Raw genomic sequence first — 22,678 nt, forward strand, 5'->3', positions numbered from 1 at the left:
GTAACATTTCCCCCTCTACCACTCTCAGTCCATCAGGCTGTACTTTCTGGGGAAAGAAGCCATGGAGCAGGAAGAAGAAGATTCTTTGGCAACTGGGAACACTTGTGGGCGCCCCTGTCGGCATCGCACTCATCGCCGGCATAGCTATCCCCGCCATGATTATTGGCATCCCTGTGTATGTGGGAAGGAAGGTGAGGCCCTGTAGACTTGTTCCCGTGCTTTAGTTTGGAACATAATCAAGGTCTCCTGCTTATAGTTTCCACTACAGGGATGAGGCAGAGCATTGACTCATTGGATCTGTCACTGCTCAGGTTTACCATTCAGACACCTGACTGTATTGAGCTGTCTGGATTACTATGAGGGCTCAGAGTTTCATTCTCAGTCTTGCATTTAATAGTTTTTAAGAACTGCTCTGCTTTCCCACAAAGCAAATCTGTTCAGTCCTGATCATAGTCAGTGTTACATAACTACACAGTGCTTATCACAGTTATCAGTCGTGGAAGTAAACACTCTGCATGACCAGAACCAAGCCCTGAGTCGATCAGTAACTAACCAGTTACAGTACATTGTAAAACTAGCACACATACTGTCATGCGTTGTTCTCAGGCCCTTTTCAAGCCAGCTGAGGTCATTTGTCAAAAACCTGCCCTGTGTGTTTGTGTGTCTGTGTGTGTGTGTGTTGTTCAGTATCACTCATGAGTCTCAGCTGGTCCAATAAGAGTTTGACATTCCAATGAACTGAAAGTGTTCTGAGTCTCCAGAATTCCCCTCCCGAAGTTGCCAAGAAGACGCTAGAGCCAGCAAACTTTTCTCCCCTGACAAACCAGTCCACATTGAGAACAGATCACATGATACATGAAACATCTGAGCATGAATCACCTGCATTCCACATGAATGTCCCTGCTCAGTCTCGATGTTAAACCTCCACCGTGAGGACTCGCCACACCAAAGCCAAGGCCATTTACTATCAGCTGTACTTTGTCACTGTTGACTGACGTATAAAGCAGACATCTTTCAGGAATGTAATAATGACAAGCAGTCTTTGTGGGAAGTAAGTTGGAAAACGTATCGACAATTCTGTAATCAATTGTGAAAAAACATCTCCTTTCTTCTGCTTTTTTAATCATATTAATGGACTTGCAAACTGTTTTACTGCTGCTGGCAGACTCGTTCACACGTCACTTTGGCAGCTATCCATCGCACACTTTGATCTGTCCTCCAAAATGAGCCAGCTGTCATATAATGACTGGTTACTGCTGGAGGAACAACATGAGAGCCAGTTGTTTTCTGGTTTTGATAGCAGTTGTGTAAGTTAGACTTGTCAGTTTCCTCTTTCTGACTCACATTGCTCCTTCTCTCTGTCAGATTCATAACCGCTATGAAGGCAAAGATATCTCCAACCACAAGAGGAACCTGGTGATCGCGGGGGGAGTGACTCTGTCTGTCATTGTGTCTCCAGTGGTGGCTGCAGTCACTGTCGGTCAGTCTGTCCTCCAGCCAATCCCACCCCCACCCCACCACCCTCTCTCTCTTTGTCTCTGTTTCTGTACCTCTGCTTCAGCTCTCTGCATGTCTGGTGATCATTATTGACATTTTCTTGTTTGGCTTTGCTAGCTCCAGGAATTTCTTTTGTTTAATCTTAGAGTTCATGTTATGCAAAAGTTTGTTTTCAAAGTCAATTAGATTTCTCATGAGCTGGTACACAAAGATGGGAAAGTTGAAGGAGATGACTGTTTTTGATTGCTGTGCGTCATCAACAGTGGCCTCCACTGTTTTTTTTCCCCAGTGCCTTGGTCTAACATGTCCTTGGTGTCTTTGTGTGTCCCTCTCTCTTTCACCCCCCAGGCATTGGAGTTCCCATCATGCTTGCTTACGTCTATGGTGTGGTGCCCATCTCGCTGTGCCGCAGTGGAGGTTGTGGGGTCTCAGCTGGGAATGGCAAAGGAGTTCGCATCGAGTTTGATGACGAGAATGACATGAATGTTGGGAGTGGGGCAGCTGCAACCGGTAAGCTTCAGTGCCCCCACCCCCACCCAAAGTGACCCTGTGTATTTTTGCCCAAGTCAGTGAACATCAGAATTTGCCTTTTGCTGACTAATAAATCACTGAGTCGCTGTTCAAATGAAATCTGTGGCTGCTTCCACAGATGCCACGTCTTCTGTCACACTTTTTCTTTCTGTGAAAAATGTTTTTTTTGTGCCTCTTCTTTGACACTGCTTCTTGGACAAATACCCTCACCAGACAGCACTGCCTGTTATTCGTGCAGGAGATTACATTTTCTATGACTTATTTTTTACTTTGAAGTGTTATTTCATGGTGGTATCTTCTGTGCAGATACTACATCAGTGGCAGACACCAGGAACAACCCCAGTATAGGTGAAGGCAGTGTTGGGGGGCTGACGGGCAGTCTGAGTGCCAGCGGCAGCCACATGGACCGTCTGGGGGCCATCAGGGACAACCTGAGTGAGACTGCGTCCACCATGGCTTTGGCCGGAGCCAGCATCACTGGCAGCCTCTCGGGCAGTGCCATGGTCAATTACTTAAACAGGTACTGAGATTGCAACGCACGGCATGGGATTTAAATGTTGGCGCAGAGCTTTCCGTAAGCGCCAGCTGCCAGACAGACAGCCAACGATTTAAGTCCACCTAAGTACTTTGAAATTAATTTGCGATTGAAATGAAATAGCATTGAAATAGCATTTCAGTGCAAGCTGTGATTCTCTTTGCATGTATATTTAGAGAGCGGATAGTCATGTTCAGTGTCTGAACAATTGATGACAAAAATCATCAAGAGTTGCATTGATTGCACAAACGGGGGCATCCTCATTAGACTGGCTGCTTCAGAAAACACTGCTAGCAGCAATTTGACAATTGTGCAGTAAGCATTCAAAAATCCACTGAAAGAGCTGCATTTCCCATGCATGCCACACATGTTTATGGGCTTTATGAATGAGCGAATAAATGAATTATCTTCTTTTACACTGTGCTCTTTACAGCAGAGCCATCTCCAAGAGGCACTGCAAACACACTGAAACAGACAATGATGAAGTAACAGGCCTGTGTATGAGACAAATGTAGGCTCTGCTTCAGCATCAGTCATTTTACAGTTTAAAATCCCCTTTAATGCTTTTGTATGTTTTGCCAATGACCTATTATGCAAACTAATGTCAGATGCCCCAAATCACGCTTTGAAACTAAAATATGATCAAATGGAACTTTGTGTGGTAATATCTATGGTCCTTTCCTTGTGGAAACTGTTGGTGCAGCTTTGGACTTCATGGTACTTTGCTGCATTGTCTAACCCCCCCCTCACATGTCAGGCTGGAGGTGCAGGCTGATGTGCAGAAGGAGCGCTGCAGTCTGAGCGGTGAGTCTGGCACGGTCAGCCTGGGTACAATCAGCGACAACGCTAGCACCAAAGCAATGGCTGGATCCATTCTTAACGCCTACATGCCCCTTGACAGGTGAGCATCATGTACTTCATATCTGGATGATGAACATAGTGGGAAACACTTCACACCTCCTGCATGACCTACTAATCAGGCAGCAGAGTGTTTTCAGTTCGAGACTTCTTCAGCTCTGCTGCAGTAAGGACTACTACAGAAAGTCATACCAGCCCACTGCAGTAACGCTGCTCAGTGACCCCCCCCTGTGCAAGAGCAGAGACTTTAATCTGCACTGTGACAGCTCAATCTTATTGCAATTCTTGTCTGTTTTTTATTTTAGGTTATGTTTCATCTAGCGCAGGAGTTTCTATGCACATGTGTATATGTTGTTAAAATGGATGGTGTTTTTCTTGCCTACCTCATGTCAGTTTAATGTAAGTTATGTGTGTTTCGTGATATGTGAATTCCTGCAGCAGCATTGCACGTTCCCTCAGGGGAACAGTCAAGTACTCTATTTACCCATCTCGGGAAGAGTCTGTGCATTGGCAGCATTTGCGTGGTTCTGTGTAGCTGGTGTCCTTCCAAAAATCAGTAATATGAAACAGATTGCAGTGAAGTATCCACCGAATGCACACGTGTGATCACATAATGTAAATACGAAGTGAATATCAGTGCTCGCACCAGCACTGGTGTGTTAGAAATAATCAACACTGTGGAGATACTCTGTTACTTTGCAGAAAACCAACATTAAATGATTTCTGTTTGAAAGGATTTCTGTTTGAAATCATTTAAAGAAATCCTCTTTGTATTGATGATGAGAATTGCTCCAGAAGGGTCTCGTATGAAGTGTTTCACCATTCTGTGCATCACGCATAATGTTGCTGCATAAATAGCAGCCTTCTGAGGCTTCATGCTGAGTTGTGCTGCACACAAACATTCACACACTTGTGCATTCATTCCTACAGTCGAGTACATGTTGTGTTTTTCTTCGGTGTCTCACATATTTTTTTCACATTCTCCCCTCTCCCTCCCATGTTCCAGAGATGCCAACAGCATGGAGGTCCAGGTTGACATTGAATCCAAACCCGGCAAACTACGGCACCACAGTGGCAGCAGCAGTGTAGATGATGGCGGCCATGTTGGCCGCTGTGGCTGGACCTGCCCCTCCAACGGTTGCACCTCCTCAGAAGGCAAAGGAACCTCCACTAAGTGGGCCAAAGAGGCATCCTCCTCCAACTCGGGGGGCAAGAAGAGCAAAGGCAAGCTGCGCAAGAAAGGCGGCGGAGGCACCAAGATCAACGAGACGCGGGAGGACATGGACGCTCAGCTGCTGGAGCAGCGCAGCACCAACTCCTCAGAGTTCGACTCCCCCTCGCTGAGCGGCAGCCTGCCGTCTGTGGCCGACTCCCACTCTAGCCACTTCTCCGAGTTCAGCTGCTCCGATCTGGAAAGCATGAAGACGTCCTGTAGCCACGGCTCCGGTGGAGGCGACTACCACACCCGCTTCGCCACCGTCAGCCCCCTACCAGAGGTGGAGAACGACCGCCTGGAGACCTGCCCCACTTCTTCATCCTCCTCCCAGGGACAAGGAGCTGTGATCACCCCCCACTCCCCCACCTCCACCACCTCCTCCCTGGGCCACGCCGCAGAGCTCTCCCCTCTCTGCTTCATCACAGAGGAGAATGTCAACCTGGTGTGCCCCGCTGAGCTGGACTCTCACAACAACACCAGAGAGCTGCTAAAAGAAACCAACAACAACAACAACCACCACCAACCACAGCACCCAACCCAAACCCAGCAGCAGCCCAAGAACTCCTGTATACAGACTGACATATGAAATCTCAATACCTTAAGTGCTGCACAGACGCTAACATCTTTTCCTCCCTTCAACTAACAGTCATAGCTTACAGTTTAACCTGCATTTTCTGTTCTTCCCTTGTGACGGGGATGTGTTATTTTGGGGTTTATGTGAGTAAATCAGAGATCTGTGCGTCCACTGACTGTCAGAGGGCTCGTTGGAATTGTTGAGAGGTTTCCAAAGTGCAGCCATGTGAGACATGTTAAGGTTGTGAATGCTGGTGTTTCCTCCTGTGTGACCCGCGGACTGCTGACACTTTTTTTGACTGTTCACTCGCTCACCACTCGTAACAGAGACAGCCCACTGTCCTGTCGATCTGTGTAGGTTCAAATAAAACCACTGTGCCGGTTTCGCTCATATTTGATTTTGGCTCGACAACGCGGATGCAACACCACGCAGGAATCTTAATGTTATAGCTTTCCAGAAGTGAACTCGAACAGGGACCAGGCAATATGATTCACTATTTCCTCTTTTGATTTTTCCCCAGATATATTAGTAACAGAGGAACCTCTATGTTCTTCTCTGTATTTATTATTAGCCTTTTTTTGTATTTTCCCTCGATGTTTGTCTGAGATAAACCCTCTAATGTATAATTCTAAGGCCTGGGCTCAACATCCTGAATTATTGTAGCACTGAAATCGACGCAACTGAGATTCTTTTTAGATGGATATACACACACGTACAAAAGCGTGGCTGCTTTTTAACAGCTTGGTAACCACTGAGTTTCGACCTGTAGCTGATTGCTTAAAATTCTTGTGTGTGTGTGTTTTTAGTGCTACAGTGAGTTTGGAAACCCAGGCCTGGTTAAGTTCTGTGGAGAGCTTGTGGCGGGGTGGGGGGTGGGAGCGGTTTATTTGAGAAAGGTCTCTGGAAGGCCACGGTTGTCGAGATAATGCTGAAAGTCATTATGTTAACATTAACCAATGGGTTGGTCAATTCTGTGAAATTGTATCAAGAAAATGTTTTGTCCTGTTTAAAGGTGATTTATTCAGGCTGATGGTCTCACCTCACTGAGTAAGAGAGAGCTTTGATATCTTTCTTTGTTAACTCATGGTGCCTTTAAGAAGCTGTTTGTGTTCTCTGTTTGTCTCTCTCCACTGTGTCTTCAAGACTCCAAACAACGACTCATTATTGGTTGCAGAATGTCTGTCTGTGTAGGAGAGATGCTCATTCGCACACAGAACATACTGTGGTAGACATGGTAAATGAAGACTTTTCAGTTGCCTACCAAAGACAGCACTCAGGCTCTTGTTAAATCTTATACCTTTGACGTGTCACCTGTAGACGCAGTATGGTGCACCCTTTTTACACCATGGGGCTGAATGAAGACAAAACCCAGGATTATACAGACACACAGACTGCTGTTTTGTACATGCTTCACAAATGCTACGCAAATAACTGAGGCCCCTGAACGGCCTGAGGCACCTGCACTGTTACCTGTATTTCTTATTACATTGAGGTTCTGCAATGCACAAAGGTGAATAGGGATTCATTGGTTTGTTCTGGGTTTCCTTTCCGAATGATTTGTCCTGTGATTCCTGTTTGTGTTGCCAATCGGTGCTGCTGAGCAGACTTGAAGTCAAATTCTCTTTTCAACACTTTATTTCAGAGTGTTTGCTCACGCCTGTCTCTACTGCTCAGTGGTCAGCTTTTTTGAGGCCACTGAGCCGGCTCAGGTGAACCTCTACCAGGTCGGTAAAGCATCTTGAATGGTATTTTGACACAGGTCTGTTACTGAATGAACACTCAGTTTGGTTCGGTGGAGGAGGCTACATGCTGCAGTCTACCCCGCATTAAAGCAAAATGTTGTTTTTCTTCTTCCTCCCGGGTTCTGTTTGTCATTCTTCACCAAAACTCCAGTTTCTTGATCCTAATTTGAACACTAGTGCCAGATATAATTTGTAATTTGTGCAGAATGGCATAAGGTATTTGTATATGTGTTTGGTAATTTGCTTTACTATATGCGTGTAAATGCATATCAGAAAAATAAAAAAATTATGAAATGTTGTTGTCCCATCCTTCCGTGTTCAGGTTAATACAAATACTGTAAATAATTAGAGTATTCAATTTTTTATTTAACTATTTCATTTCATCAGCACAGAGAAGAAAACTTTTCCAGTTTATTGAATAGCTGAATATTGTACATCTCTACTGAAATATAATGTTAAAACCACAGTGAAGAGAAACTGTGACGTGAAATTATTGCCTCTTGTCCCCAACTTGCCATCCTGAACTAAATTTGGTACATTCATGTAGCATTGGTAAAACACTTGCAAACAAAGAATGGTTTGGATTCAGGCAGTCTTCAGTTTTTGGATGACTGGAATATTCAGTAGTTAAATACTTAACGAGGACAGAATGTCTTTAAATTAGCAAATGACATTTGAAACAATTACGTGCATGTAGCTAAGTGAATATATGTATCGTTTCTGATGCATAAATCCAAGCCATTTAACATTCTGATAAAAGCTACTGAATGACATAAATAAACTCTTAAGGAGTATCTGTACACTCACCAAAATGTAAGTCGACCCCTAATCTGAAATCCAAGGCACACATCCCATAAAGATGCTGCTTCTCTCCAGTGTGTGCACATCTGCATGGCTGAACTGCTGTGAGGATGAATGTGCAGACGCGTGCTGGCTGGCAGGCTAATTTGGTAAACAAACAGGATGAGTGACATTATGTCATTCCTTACGGAAAAGACACAGACACCAGCCTTTAAGAGTGAGTTTACATTACAACTCAGGTCTGCTAATTGCATAGCTGAAGAAACATGAGAGCATCTGAGTCATGTGTGGTTACAAATTGTAGTTCCTCCTAAAACAGTCGGTAGATATCAGTTCAACAGATACTGTCATCATACTGCACAGAACAGCAGGAAGAAATTATGCAGGCCTTTTGCTTCCACAGAGATAATCCAGTAAATATGGTCAGAATAAAACTTTTATTATTATAATAATATTATTATTATAAGGACCTGAACAACTGGAGCTCAGTATGGGAAATCGAGCTTGTCCTGAGCACACTCGACTGCCTGTAGGGGAAACACCTGCCTGTAGCCTCACATGACAGTCTACATTGGATGCTATTTATCAGTAAGTTCAAGTGAGAGGTCCATAGCATCCCACTACCTGCCTGTTGTACAATGCAAATGGTTAGTCGTGGTACAAAAGTAAATCTGCATAGCAAAATGTTCTGGAGAGAAAAATATATTCCTTATACTGTCACTCAAGCATACAGTGATCAGATCTTTTCCAGCACACACCAGTAGAGTGAATGTGACTCAGCTCCATTGTATTGCTCTGGGGCACATTCTGCAGCTTCCTGCTTTTGTGTACTCAGTTCTTGTGCAGTGTTTTGCATAGATCCAAGAGTTGTAGTGGTGCAGCAGCTCATGCAGCAGAGAGCAGGGGCAGGAGGGTCAGATGTATTTGTTGGCCAGATTCTGAACATCATTCTTTGTGAACTCTGTGCTCTCCACAACAGACAGATGCTCAAACAGCTGAGTCATGTAGCGATGCTCCTCCTTCTCCAGCAGCATCAGTACAACCTGCAGGAACAGCACATCACCATTTATCACCTAAACCTCAGCTGCAGGGGTTACTGATGTCTCACAAGCAAATTCATGATTTATTCGATGGAGTAGTTATCAGATTAAATGTGTGCTCTGGAAGTAAATGTGTGACTTAGAAGGTAACTTTTTTTGTATGTCCTCTCAGATTGTAGCTTTTTGTGAATAACAAAACCTTCTGTGATCGAGACATAAACTATATCTCACCGAGAACCTGTCGGCAGTGTGCAGATGGTTGAGGTGTCGGTAGACCAGGTTGGGGTCTTTCTCCAGGAGGTGGGAGTCCAGTGCCTGCATGATGAAGCTGATGGTGTGTCCATCCAGCTGGGTGCTCAGGAGCTGGGGAAGCATCTCTGGGGTTGTGGAAGCCAGCAGGTCAGCGCAGGCCGCTGTGTTTCCGCTGCAGCGAGCTACATTCAGAGACTGGCCGAACTCGTAGGCGTTGGTTGGCTTGAGGTTGATGGTGATGTCCTCTCCTGTGCAGCTGCTCTCTGAGTTAGAACCGGCTGTCGTTTCCTCATCACCCTCGACCTGAGAAAGAAGATGAACTCAGATGATTGAGGTTTACAGAGGAAAAAAATGAGAGAGGGTTTGTTGCAGAGGCTTTAAACTTCGAGAAAAGACGCTTACTTTGTACATACTGCACTCATTTAAATGCACAGTGATAGCAGCACAACACAGATTAGCAGAGTTGGAGAAGATACTATAATTCTGGTGTCCAGGGTTCTGCAAGTAAAAGCCTCTTCTTTATGTGCATGTTAGGTGTCAGTGAGCACCTCCATGGCTTAGACAGGCATGAAACACTCACAGCCAGTCAGTTCAAAACATAAGGCACAGCGTAGAGACTAGCTTGCAAGATGCTTGATTTTCTTCACCAGTCACTTTACTCAGGATCTCTGCCATTTGGTGCTGGGTGGATAACATGATAAATGGCTTGTCTGGGTTTGTTTGGTGGAAATGGCTGCTACGTTTTTCATGAGCTTTCATGAGCTTTTGTTGAGAGCAGTTCGATTCAGCTATATAGTCTTTGCATGGCTGGAAAACCAAAACACTGATCTTTTATATGGGGATGTGATCTGTATGTAATTAGTATATTTGACCTGATGGTTGAGATTATGTCAACTAAAAAGAGTACGAGTGTGATGTGCAGGAAGTTCTCCAGCGCTCCCTCTGCAGTGCTTGCAGAGAGGGGGCTGTGACATGCAGCACAGGCCGAGGCCCTGGCCAGAATCACACTGAGGATGTTGTAGTCACATGGTGTGTGTCTTAACCACAAAACTGTAACAATGCCCCCAGATAGTCTTTCTGGGTACCATGGCTTCATCTGAGTTCCCACCACGGCCACTAAACCAACATCACCACAACACTCAGAGCTCCTCCAGGAGGCTTGATGGGCAGCCTGAACCAGGCTCTGTCAGTCTCCCTCCATCATTATATCACCTTCCTCCATACACTTCCACATGTGCACAAATCTAATAGACTGACAAAGAATGTAAACAGTGGATGTGTCTGTTTTCTGAGAATTGGTGGAAAAAGACAAAACACTTTCCAGGTGAGCCGTGTACAGGATCTGACTCAAAGCCATCAAGTTCATCAAGAAATACAGGTGTAGAGGTGGACCTACCTCTGTGATGGGGACGGTCTTCCTGGCTTTGGCTGGTGAAACGTTGGTGTTGGCCAGACTCTGTCTGAGCAGCACTGTGACCTCCTCCAGCTCCTTCTCAGCCTCCTGCACATTGGGATCCTGCTGCAGTACCTCCTGCAGGTCAGAGCTGCATGCCAGGTAGTCCTGGTGGAGGGACAGACAAAATACAGCCTTAAGTGTAATTTTAAACAAACATTTTAGAGAGATGTGGGAAATTAAATTATATGCCCCTTTCACGCACAATTTGGGGTAAATTTAAGGATTTCCCTCCCACCCTCCTTTGAAATGAACACATTCCCTGGTGGCATTAGTCATTAATGGCCAGCTCTCCTCACCTTGAGACCTTTATTGGCCATTGCTCGTCTATAGAAGGCCTTCTTATTGGATGGCTCCAGTTTCAGTGCTGCATCACAGTCCTGCTTGGCCTCAGTAAACCTTTCCATCTTCAAGTAGCACAGGGCTCTGCAAGCACAGACACACGTCGCTTGTGGGTTCTGTATTGTAACCAGCAGCTAATTGTATTTGATGCATGACTAAAAGGTATCATCCTTTCATACTCATCAACTGTCAATCAGACTTCACAATAAAGGCTGAGGGCATGAAACAGATCATTTGCATTTGAAATGGATGAGATACGATATAACGTCTCTGACGTTCGCTCTAATATCTTTGTCTTCTTCATGCATGTGCTGTCAGTATTTTCAGTCAAAAGGGTCTCAGCAGCTTAATGGCAGCAACAAGGTTGTGTTTGCTCTTTTGTGGCTGTACATACAAGCTCATTTCCACAGCACAGCTCAACCTACATTCACAAACATGAACGCACAATAGGACATTTTTCCTCTGTGACATGGTCAACAATCTGCCTACTATTGTGATGAAGAAAGGAGGGGGTAGGTAGGGTGGCAGATGGAAACAGAATGAAGTCAGACCTGTCCGCTGCATGCACTATGCTTCCTGTATTTCTCTTTAGATGTAGGATAAAAGAAAATGAGAGTGGCTATATGAGTTGTGATAAACAGTACGAAAGCAGGCAGCTGCATCCTGAGCCTCGGCCATTCTGTTCCAACTTACCAACAATACATGCTAATTTACTACCAGTGACAGGCTGACGACTGATTGGGATTAGCTGCAGAGCTGAATGCACCACCTGACAGATGACAGCTGTGGATCATGAATCAGTCTGTTTTAATTTATCCACAGGAATAAATAGATTTTCTGTGTGTTTTCTGTCATCTCGGCTTTATCAGGAAAAGAACCATGAGAAGTAAAGAGTAATAGTGAAGAAGAGAAAGTGAAAGAGACCATAGCTCGGTGTGTGTTTGTTCATGCTGAGGTAGACGGAGCCTCTAACCTGTTGGTGTAGATAGCACACTCTTCTGGCTTTATCTTAAGGCATTCAGTGTACTTTCCCAGTGCATCCTGGAACTGGCCCTTCTTCACAAAGTCATTCCCTTCTTGCTTCAAACCTGTAAAACGGACTTCTGCTTTCCTTTCTGGAAGACAAATTAAAGCGTTGATTATTACTTATTCACACAAAGAGCAATTCAACTCCCCTTTTTGATGAAGTAATGAATCCACATTTTAACTTATCTCCCTTTTATTTCTAAGAAAACCTAACACATGGAAATAGGCCAGTCTTCCATGCTATAAAGCTTCAGGGTTTAAACCCTTGAAATTAATGCTGTGGTAGCTGGACCTGAGGCATGAGAGTTAAGTCAGCAATCAGTCACAATGTGGACTAAGGGCAAATCAATCTGCCGCAGAGTGTCTTTTGGGAAAAGAAACTGTGCCAGCAGGTCTGGTCTTTCATTAGAGTTTAAAAATAACAGCTTTAGCACAGCCCAGGGAATGAAGAACCTGCATGGTCAGTGAACAGAGGTGACACGTCCACTTATATAAAAATTAAGCCTTTAACATCTTCGCCCTGTCTCACTGCAGAGTAACAGAGAAACAAGGACGAGCTGAGTCTATTCTCTTCTATTCAATACCATAATGTAAAAACTCAAATACTTAAGTAAGAGTCCTGCGTTGAAAATTATTAATGTTCATGACATTTTCCTGTTGTCGTTGCCTGAGGGGGAGCTAACCTTTCAGCATTTTGGAAGTATTATATACATATATAGTTGTGTAGTCCTTTAGGAGTTCGTCATATGCTTTGCATGAAAAATGCAATTTGTAACACTAGTTATGAGTCACAAGACACCTGCTTTTAAAATCATTAAGGCTTTTCACACTGGCACTTCCCAGCTCACGAATAACCATTGGCTTTGGAAAGCACAGGGCTATTTTTCCCTAACGTCACGCTTGTATTCATTAATCCATCCACAGTTTAAGAATTTACATGGGAGTCAGACATGTCAATACTTTATTGCACAAAGAATAATCCAAAGCCCACTTCACACCAGTAAGTGTAATCCTGTGTTGTGGGGGCCAAACTTCAAAACTCATGATTATGACTTTTTCAGAACAGACCTGCATCCCTGGCTGCCTTCTCTGCTCGGGCCTGGAGGACCTCTGCGCTGGGCGGCTCCTCTCTGTGGTGCTGCTGAGCTGACAGGGGCACCAGGGGGATGTCAGGAAGTTTCTCTCTCCACTCTGTACCATCCTGCTCAATCAGCAGCCGGGTGATCCTGGAGGAGGACGCACATCAGTCAATACACGGATATTAACATGACAGTGGAATATACTATACACACGGACCTGATTTTAAAGAGGCTCACAGAAGGTGTTTGCTAATAGCACCTCTTCGCAGTTTAATATGTTTGTTATTCTAGCACGCATGCACACACACACACACACACACACACACACACACACACACACACACACACACACACACACACACACACACACACACACACACACACACACACACACACACACACATACACACACACACACACACACACACACATGCATACTGTATATGGACATATGCTAAAGCTACGTCCCTCTGGTCCTCCTGAATGCAAAGCAGCCAGGTGACTTTTCCGATTGCATAACAGAGAGAGGGCATGCACCCTGACAGCCATAATTAGCCTGTAGCTGGAGAAGCTTCTGAACACCAGCTAAATCTGTTAGCCACTAATTAGACTCTGTCTGCTTGTTCATTTGATTTGTTTTCATTTAGTCTTCTGATTATGTTACAATGCAGTTTAAAGTATGGAAATATTATTACACTAGATAGAGCAATAAAATATCCCTACAAGAACAACAACAACAACAATAACAACCGCAACAATAATAATAATAATAACAAAACAAAGTTACAAAGTACTTTGCATGGTTGAAGCAGTACTAAATAATGTCAGAACTGAAGCCGATAAAGTCAGGCAATTAAAATAATACAAAATGGAATGAAATAAAATCTTAATACAACAACAACAATAGTAAAACAGGTGAGACATGTTAGAAATAAAAGTTTCTCCCTCTCATTCCTCTTTTCATCTGCTTATCTAAGACACCTAATGATATCATGTGTCACCCAGAATTCAAATGGATAGCAAAAACACTGTCATCATAGATGTCCATTTCAGTGCAAGTAGCCACCGCCACCCAAAGATCTGTCACAGGCACTGTAATATTTAGCCAAATGCTGGCTTTGTCATGCCAGTAAGACCATTCATAAATGTGAATGCAAATGCTTAAACTTATTGAGTCAGTTCAGTGCAGACATCTCCTTGGCCTCTGCAGTCTCTCAGCTGAGGTCAGAAGATTAATACCTGTTGACGCTGTCGTGGGCTGCCTGCACACTGATGTCTATCTGTAGGACAGTCTTGTAATCCACGTAGGCCTTACGGTAGCGCTCCAGGGACTCATAAGCCATGGCCCGGCGCAGGAGGGGCTTGAGGGAGAAAGGCTGCAGCTCCAGGGCTCTGGTCGGTATAAATAGATGTGATGAGACAGGAGCAAAGGATCAAGTCTGCTGCCTCTCCTATAGATGCTACACTCTGAGAGCACTGTCCGTCCTGATTGAGAATCTATATATATGTGACAGATTTCAAAGTGGATCTGTTCTTGTGTTGCTGTGTAAGCACATAGTACTGTATGTATTACATGTACTGTTTTGATGTGTGAATAAACTGTTACACAACCTACTTTTCTTGTTTACCCTAGAAGTTGAATCTGCAGCAAACAAGCACTCAAAGGTTTTCTCATGGGAGCGTCCCTCAAATTACCCTGAGTTTGCTGCGCATAAAACCACTCTAAAGAGATTAATGAAAATCCCTTACGACACACCCCAGTGCAAATCCCCTCATAAAATGATGTGCGACTGAGGTATGCTGAATGATCAGGCTGTCTACAAAAACTGGGAAGCTGTGTGGAATTCTCAAGTTAAGATCCACTGTCAACTGTGAACTCTGGGTTGACACCCACAGCTAACATTACTCCTAACTCCACTGATGCACACTGTGTTACAAAGTCACATAAACAAAGTCACTCACTTTGTGCAGTCCTGTATGCAGTCTTGACTGTTTCCATCTTTAAGGTAGCAAGCTGCTCTGTTAGAATACAGAATACATAGATCCTCCGGACTATCAATCCCTGTACAAAAAGAGACACATCACAAATACGACAAGTAAAATACTTTGGAAATGCAACTCAGAAACTGCGCATGTAGCTTGGCAACACCTTTGGACCTGTTACACAGAAAATGTTCGAAGTGGCAAAAATTTTAATAGGCTTTAAAGAACTTCTTGACTGGCTTTGGCGCAGCTTTAACAAGAGCAAGTCTGTATGTGTTATGAATCATTTAGAATGTTCAGAGGTTTCTGACTGAATCAGACAGTTTAATGTATTATGTAACTATGGGACACATGGGAGTACTGATTAAGAAGGACATGGACTACAAAAAGAAAAACGTGTCTTTTATATTGCCAATAACTCGTCACCCCTCACTGTTTTTGCTGCGTCAGCATTGGAAGTGTGATTTTCAAAACCACTTAATTGTAAGATGCTGTCTGATACTGATGAGTGCAGACTATTACACACGCAACAATCATGTGATCACTGATCTTCTAATCTGAGTAACTTGCATTTTTTAACTGAACTTGTAACCTGAGGTACAAGTCTGGACTCCACGCAGCTTAAACCAAGATTTCTTAAACTCTTTGTTAGGACCTAAAACGGAGCAGCTGGCCATCCTGTTCTTCCACTAATATGTCCTGCTATTCCACAAAACTAGCACTTTGAGGTCCAGAGCCGGAAAGATGAAAAACATAAGAATGACGATCAAGGAAAAGCTCATCAAACCAATTTTCTAACCGAGGTTCAACAACTTGCTCACACAGAGTGCACAGTATGTTTGCGATTCTCTCCACTTGCCTAACAGGTATTTCACTCCACCATCATTATCACTGACACAGGCAGATCAGCTAGGCCTATACTGTATATTACCGGCAGAGCATCACTAAATACAGTCAGCTTAGCATGCCACCTCATCAGATGAAATTAGATTATGGATGATGACACAGTGAGGCAGCGATGATGATGTCTAAGCAACTGCTCACACTTAGTTAGGTTACTGTGACAGCACATACAATATGTTAGAGGTATGAACTAGGGCATCCATATACTGACCCAAACGTGACTTTGAGACCTTGTAAAAAATTCAAAAAACAGTCTGAATGTCAATATTATGAGTTTTGTTTTAGACATGTCCATTTTGACAGACCACTGACACATAGCATGTTCAAGTGGTTTAAAGGAATTCAGTGAATGTATCCTCATCTCTGCTCTCAGCTGCAGGCTGTTAGCATTAAATGTAGCCTTGCCTACATTAGTCAGCCGACGGACCTTGGATGATGTTGATGTCCAGTCACTTTCTCATTCAGTGGAACAATTGCTAGTGAGGTCATTATGGCAGGGAGAGGATGTTTGATGGTGGAAGGTCTGACAGGCAGCGGTTTCTCTCCCTCCATCAATTGCTCACTTTCTCCCTCTGTGAGAATTATAGCCGAGGTCCCACAAATTCAATTTCACAGTGAGTGGTTAGTGGTCATGTGACCTGGACAGACCTGAGCTGAGAGGCTTAGTGCCAGGCTGAGGCTAAAACAGAAACACTGTCCGTATATACCACAACAGCCACATTGTGACGCATTGCTGTTGGGACAAAATCACTAAACACGCAAACAAACAGCCCAACATTTTGGCTCTTGGATACTGAAATTTTCTCTACTGTTTCAAGACTTGACCCTACACTAATATGGGCTGCTTCTGGGAGAGATCGTTTCTGTTGTTGAGGTATAATTTCTCTCATGGAAAATGTCCTTTCTGGTATTTTATTTTTGTTGTGTCCTGCACTGTGAGTCAATGTACTAGAATTATAACTGCAAGGTCATGACCTTTGATTTACAAATGTACTGGCACATTGCAGGAAAGGGTCTCCACCGTATTAAACCCCATAAAGCAATTTCTATTCAGATATGTGTGACTTGTGATGACACATAAGTCAAACTACAGGCCATTTGTTACAAGTCACAGCTTATTTAATACACTCATGTCAGTAGAAATGCTTTATGTTCACTGACATGAAGGGTGCATAGTTAACTTCTCTCCAATGTCATGCATCAACCAAAACCTTACATAATATGAGACTGAAGTACCACCAGCCACCTCAGACTACAATAACAAGAACAGCATTAGCTATGAGGACTCTTTCGCCTTACCTGAATCTTTGTAGCCTTGAATGGCAAGTGAGTATTTCTCCAGTGCATCAGCAAACTGTCCGTTTTTAAACAGCAGGTTTCCTTCATTCTTTAGCCGGGACAGAGGTGGGGGCAGGGCTCCACATGGGGCATCAAGGTTGACAGTTTTCCCAGCATTTCCTCCAACTGAAGTCTCCTTACCACTGCTGCTCTGATCAGCCTGGACTGAGGCTGTCGACCCCCTCTTGCTTGTTCCATTAGTCACCTTTTCCTTGGACTCCTGTGTGACTTTGTACTTGTCAGAGCTTCCTCCTTTGCTCCTCCAGTGTCCATGGTGGGAGTTGTTGAACTCACTGTGTGGACCCCCGTCTCCTCTGCCGTGGGGCTTTTTTTGAGCGTTACCCATGTCTCCCCTTTCGGCAGGAGCAGCTGAGCTCTCCTCCCCTCCCACAGGCTGGCTAGGTTCAACCGGACAAGCTGGTAGGGAGAGGGAGGGAGGGAGAGGCAGAGGGAGAGACAGAGTGAGAGGGGGGAGACACACCCACAGGAAGGAGTCAGCGGTTACATCACAGTGGGGGAGGGTTGGACACGCATGACACAGAGCCACTTCAAAGAGGGAGTTCCAGGAAGCAGCCACTCTCAACAGTGAATTACAGAAGTGCTGGGTGGGGGCAGGGCAGCTAACACACGCACACATAGTATGTCACGCTACCCAGAGGGACAGGGGGTGTTTCCTCTATCTATAGCACAGGCAGACAGAAGGGTTTGTGATGAAAATGACTGCCCTACTATTACCAGCACTGCTGAAGCTCCCTCAGATGTTTTGTATAAATCATGAGCTGATTAGAGGGCAAATCCTATGCCAGGCAGCTATAGTGGGACTAAATCCAGCCATAATATACAGACATACTAGAGTGTGGTGTAAAAACACACGACTTCTCAAAATATTGGCTATTTACACTACACAGAGTATTCTGCAAGTCTTTACAGTATATATCTAAATTTCAATACCGACTTCTAAGTTCCATAAATCAGGGCAACCATTACTGGTTTATTGAGGCTGAATATTGATATTTGAGAGTTTAAAAATGGTTTGTCAGCCCACATCCATTTAAGACAAAAAAATCATAACGCAAGAAGAAGAAGAAGAAGACATGTTTTGAGCTGGGCATTTTACAGTAGGAACCACAGATCTCTTTGATATAAAGTCTATGTAATGATGACAGCTTCTAAACTATCCTAAACATATCTTTTGCATTCTACACCACAATCATATGTTACTGATTGGTTGAAATACAGTATATGAACACCAATATGTCTGAGATAAGCTAAGATTTGTAGATAGTATCAACCATGGCAATATATCAGATATATCTACTACACTGGATTCTTTATTTGGTTGTTTTTAATTTACGATCAGTAATAATAATTGCTGAAAATCAATGCACTGTCTTGATACAACTATTTTAAAGAACTGCAAAATGCTGCTTTAGACACACACATAACATGCTGATTTAAAAAGCCCACACTTTTCCTTAAAAAGACAACTGAATTAAAAGCTTCATGCTGTGTTGAATATAGTTAAAAGAACCATTTAAATTGATCATTGATAGATTTCTAGATGGACTCAGGGAATTACAACTGGCTTGTTCATAGTCTCTGTGTCTGTAAATCACAGATATAAATATTGATTATGTGTTATGCATTAGGCATTCAAACAATCTCACCAGTCAGTTCTGCTTTTGTCTCACCTTCACTGTCATCTTCCTCCTCTACTTCTTTGATAAAGATTTTTTTGCCTTTGCGTTGCTGCTCCGGTTGCCATTCCTTCATCTTCTTCTCAGTTTCAGACAGAAGTTGCTAAACCATATATCATTCACACATTAGAATTTGTCAACAGTAAGTCTGTTAAGTAAGTCAGCAAAGGTCACAGACCTACTGGTACTCGAATCATACATTTTCTACTGAGCTATAATGAATGGCTTATGAACGAAGTAAAAAGAACATTTTTTCCCCCATTGTGGGATTTATAGTGCATTAAAATCCCTAATGCATAATGCATAACAAGGACTTAGAAACAATGTTGACTGTTGTAATGCAGACATTACGACTAAATAAAAAACACCTTCAGCTCACCATCTAACGCAGAACAACTGAAAAGCTACATCATTCCTTGTTTACAGGAATTACACACTACATATGATTTTATTAATACCTTGAAGCAGCTGCAATCTGCTTTCAAGTGCCTGATCTTACACAAATACAGTGACAACTAGTGGAAAAAAGGCTGCTGGCATGTAATCAAAATGCCTCTGCTTAAATCACCTACAGTGGCTGCAGTATTCTGTGGCTCTTCCCGAAGCACCATCCTCAGGTCCTCAGCAGCCATTTGGAAGTTGCTCATGTGATAATAAACAGTGGCACGACGTAGCAGGGCTGATGATGAAAAAAAGTGCGGTAAAGTTGCTAATGTAGTATGTATAAACATTAAGAAAATCCCCAAAAGTAACTACTAACTAGGTAAGTAAAAAAAGGAAAGCACCTTTCATATTGCCTGGTTCCAGTGTAAGTACCCACTGGCAGTCTCTCATGGCATTGTGCCAGTGCTTGAGGTTGATCTCTGTCTGGGCTCTGTTGTTGTATGCAGCCACAGTTGGTACAATGGAGATGCTCCTGTAATGGAAGGAAATAAAAAAGATCTTTATTTCTAATGAGGCTAATGGACAAACACTTAAGAGGTACAGTAAATGGGAATTAAATCAGACCTGAATGAACAACAGCAGTCTAATAAAATGCCAGGCAACATAATATAATCCCCTTCAGAGAAGTTGTTTTTCCTGTAGTAAAGGAGTTGCTTTAAGAGCCTGACCTGGAATAGTATGCCACTGCCTCCTCATAATCGCTCGCTCTGAAAGCTTCATTGCCTTTGTCTTTTTCACGATTTGCCAGAAGGAGCTTTTCCTGTTGTGTCAGCACTGGATATATTGTGGAGACCGCACAATTCAGACACATAACCACACAACTGAAGTATACACAATGCTTTGCAAAGATGCCCAAAAAAATCTGAGATGCATAATACATAATACATTACATGAAGCATCCACTGAAGTCTTGATCTTGGGGTATCTTGTGTTTATAATGGCAGGTGGATCATTTTTGACCACATTTCCATCGATTCTTTCACATTCTTTTTCCACATCAAACCTGGAAATAGAGTTAAATACATTTGAGCAAGGGAACATTTTACAAAATGACGCTCTAGAACAGCATCAAGTGTTATACTGTGGATCATTGAAATAAATGAAGTGTAGCTAAGGCCTTTTACAAAGCAAAATGCAAGGAACCTTTTATGTACAGTGCCTGCAGCTGCTGTAACAGTGTGCTCTTTCTTCTGAATATAATAGACAAATGTAGACACAAAATGACTCACTTGTCCCATTCTCGATAGTCACGTGGGAGAATGTGTGTTGAAGAATTCCTCTTTTCTTTTGGAGCTGAAGTCTGCGATGACATAAGACTTTATTATAGTGGCAGTAGTTTTCTTGCATACATGTTACATACACAGCTGGGCACAATTTTTACCTGACTAAGTGGAACGGAGCAGTTGGAACCTCTTATGGGTGGCATATTTTCTTTAACTGGATCATCAAACACTGACTGCTGTTTTAGTGAAATCTCAGTCTTTTTTGTTTCTTCTTGCCATGTCTGTAAAGTATTTAATACAAAAATGTTTGACTCATTTTAAGAGAAATTACCCTATAAGGAGAGAGCAGGCAGTGAGCAGGATTGATAAAAACTACATTGCATTGTGTACTATACCTTCAACTCATCAACAATTCGGCTCCACTCATCTCTAGAGAGGCTTGCTGCTGTGGCCACTGGGGTCTCCTTCCTGAGAGCTCGGCTCCTCGGATCCAATTTCTCCAAGTGACTCTCACAGAACTTGATCAGATGAGGATAAATGCCCTCGTCACCAGACCTTTACACAAAGTAAAACATTACTTTCCGAAAGCCCAAATTCCTAGCAATATTTTCAGTCATGTTTATCAGATGGTATTATGTTGTGCTCTAATATCCTTTTGCAACCAGTGGCGTGTGATCTATTTTTAATATAGCATATACATTTTCCCATGATGACAGAATTAGCTTAATGAAGAAAAGCTCACCAACAATATAAAGTAATATTATTAAATATTGTGAAGATTGGATTAACACAAAAATGACTCTGCCTCCTCACATCTCAAGCTCGGTTATGTGGCTTTTACCTCAGCACTCTCAAGATCTTCTCCAGGTATTTTACATCTTTGCATTTTTCAATGTAATCATAGTCCAGGTGCTCGACAGGGACCTTCCCGCTATGGTCAATGGCGGCGGACTGGTTTTGAAGAGAGAAAACTGCATCTGCGCTCATAGCTGGGAAGAATGTCAGTTTGCTCAATTATCATGTCAAACAATGTTGTGTAAATGCGGTTGATACAGTGGCTCTGAATAGTAGCTATATAACTGTTGCCAGCTCAATAAAGTTAGCTAACCCAACGTTATTGTTAATTTAGCTAGAAAGCGTTAACTTAAGCACTTTAGGTGAAATGAGTTTCATGTTCATATATGAGGAAGTAACGTTAAGGCGAGGCAGAATTTTCTTCAGTAAATTTCAGTGTTCCTCTTAACTTTTCTTAACGCACTCAAAATTAAAGGAAGTAACTTTACCTGCTGCTGTTTGGCTAAACTCTCATCGGCAAAGAGGTCTCTGTTACTATGACAACTACACGCGGAAGAAGGCTGATGCCAAAGCGGAAACACGTGACACGGTCAACACTGGGCTCCAAATTTGAAAACGTGGCTGGGGGCTGCCTGCAGACGAACATGTAGCCTCAGCAAACAGAAACAACGACGAGGGGTGCGAGCTGAGGCCTAGAATTGAGCCTGAGGAGACAACGTTTATTTACCCAGTTTTATCCAAATGTAAGTGTTTGCTTTATAACTCTATGTGTAATACTTTTTTATTTTTATTTTTTATTTTTTTTATTTTTATTTCTTTATTTATTTGCAATTTACGACACAGCTAATTGTATGTCTGGCAACCCGCTAACGTCACCTAGCAGCGGTTGTGGTTTTAGGAGGCATAGTTACGGTGATAACTCATTAGTTTACCACACCATGTGGTCTGTATTGCTCACATTACTGGGTGTAACGTTAATTTGGCTCCAGCCATCCTACAGTCCCAAATAAGAGGATTTAGCTAACTTGAATTGAATTAATTAATCCTTAGTACAAACCTAATGACATTTTGATATTTAACAGTGTCTGACGTCGCATTGTGGAGGGGTGCGCAGTCAGATTTTTAGGTAACGTTAGATATCAGTGCCCTATACAAAATGTAACTCGGTAATTGACACAGGTGTTCTCACATCACGCTAATTGCTCTAATAAGGATGTATTTTGAACCTAAGGGAGCCTTACTGCGTTTGTTTTTTTCTGTAAAATTAAGGCTTTTAACTTAACTTTAGTCTTAAATGTAATTAACTATGATAAACTGTATCAAGTTTTAGGTGTCTTTGAACAATTGTG

At 43.0% G+C, this 22,678-nt stretch overlaps 2 protein-coding genes across 2 annotated transcripts in view; one reads left to right on the forward strand and one right to left on the reverse strand.

The window, feature by feature from the left end:
• Window positions 1-7,247, forward strand: part of LOC139333802 (E3 ubiquitin-protein ligase RNF19A-like) — a 29,220-nt gene extending 21,973 nt beyond the window's left edge. The window contains exons 5-10 of the mRNA XM_070966454.1: window positions 29-191; window positions 1,366-1,480; window positions 1,846-2,007; window positions 2,335-2,548; window positions 3,321-3,464; window positions 4,428-7,247. Coding sequence (XP_070822555.1) covers window positions 29-191; window positions 1,366-1,480; window positions 1,846-2,007; window positions 2,335-2,548; window positions 3,321-3,464; window positions 4,428-5,223 — 1,594 coding nt within the window. The 3' untranslated portion in view covers window positions 5,224-7,247. The remainder of the gene's footprint in view (window positions 1-28; window positions 192-1,365; window positions 1,481-1,845; window positions 2,008-2,334; window positions 2,549-3,320; window positions 3,465-4,427) is intronic.
• Window positions 7,248-7,350: 103 nt separating this feature from the next.
• On the reverse strand, window positions 7,351-21,523 carry LOC139334080 (sperm-associated antigen 1-like). The gene is made up of 18 exons (XM_070966825.1): window positions 21,376-21,523; window positions 20,930-21,089; window positions 20,693-20,815; window positions 20,541-20,611; window positions 20,202-20,314; window positions 19,980-20,085; window positions 19,653-19,783; window positions 19,440-19,546; window positions 18,838-18,970; window positions 17,132-17,587; window positions 14,909-15,008; window positions 14,186-14,338; window positions 12,936-13,093; window positions 11,815-11,956; window positions 10,799-10,925; window positions 10,443-10,607; window positions 9,026-9,349; window positions 7,351-8,797 (listed from the first exon to the last, which is right to left on the reverse strand). Exons 1-18 carry the CDS (start codon window positions 21,519-21,521, stop codon window positions 8,669-8,671), a joined length of 2,844 nt encoding a protein of 947 aa, XP_070822926.1. The 5' UTR covers window positions 21,522-21,523; the 3' UTR covers window positions 7,351-8,668.
• Window positions 21,524-22,678: the final 1,155 nt, after the last annotated feature.

Source organism: Chaetodon trifascialis, chromosome 7 (assembly GCF_039877785.1).
Source record: "Chaetodon trifascialis isolate fChaTrf1 chromosome 7, fChaTrf1.hap1, whole genome shotgun sequence".
Lineage (NCBI taxonomy): Eukaryota > Metazoa > Chordata > Actinopteri > Chaetodontiformes > Chaetodontidae > Chaetodon > Chaetodon trifascialis.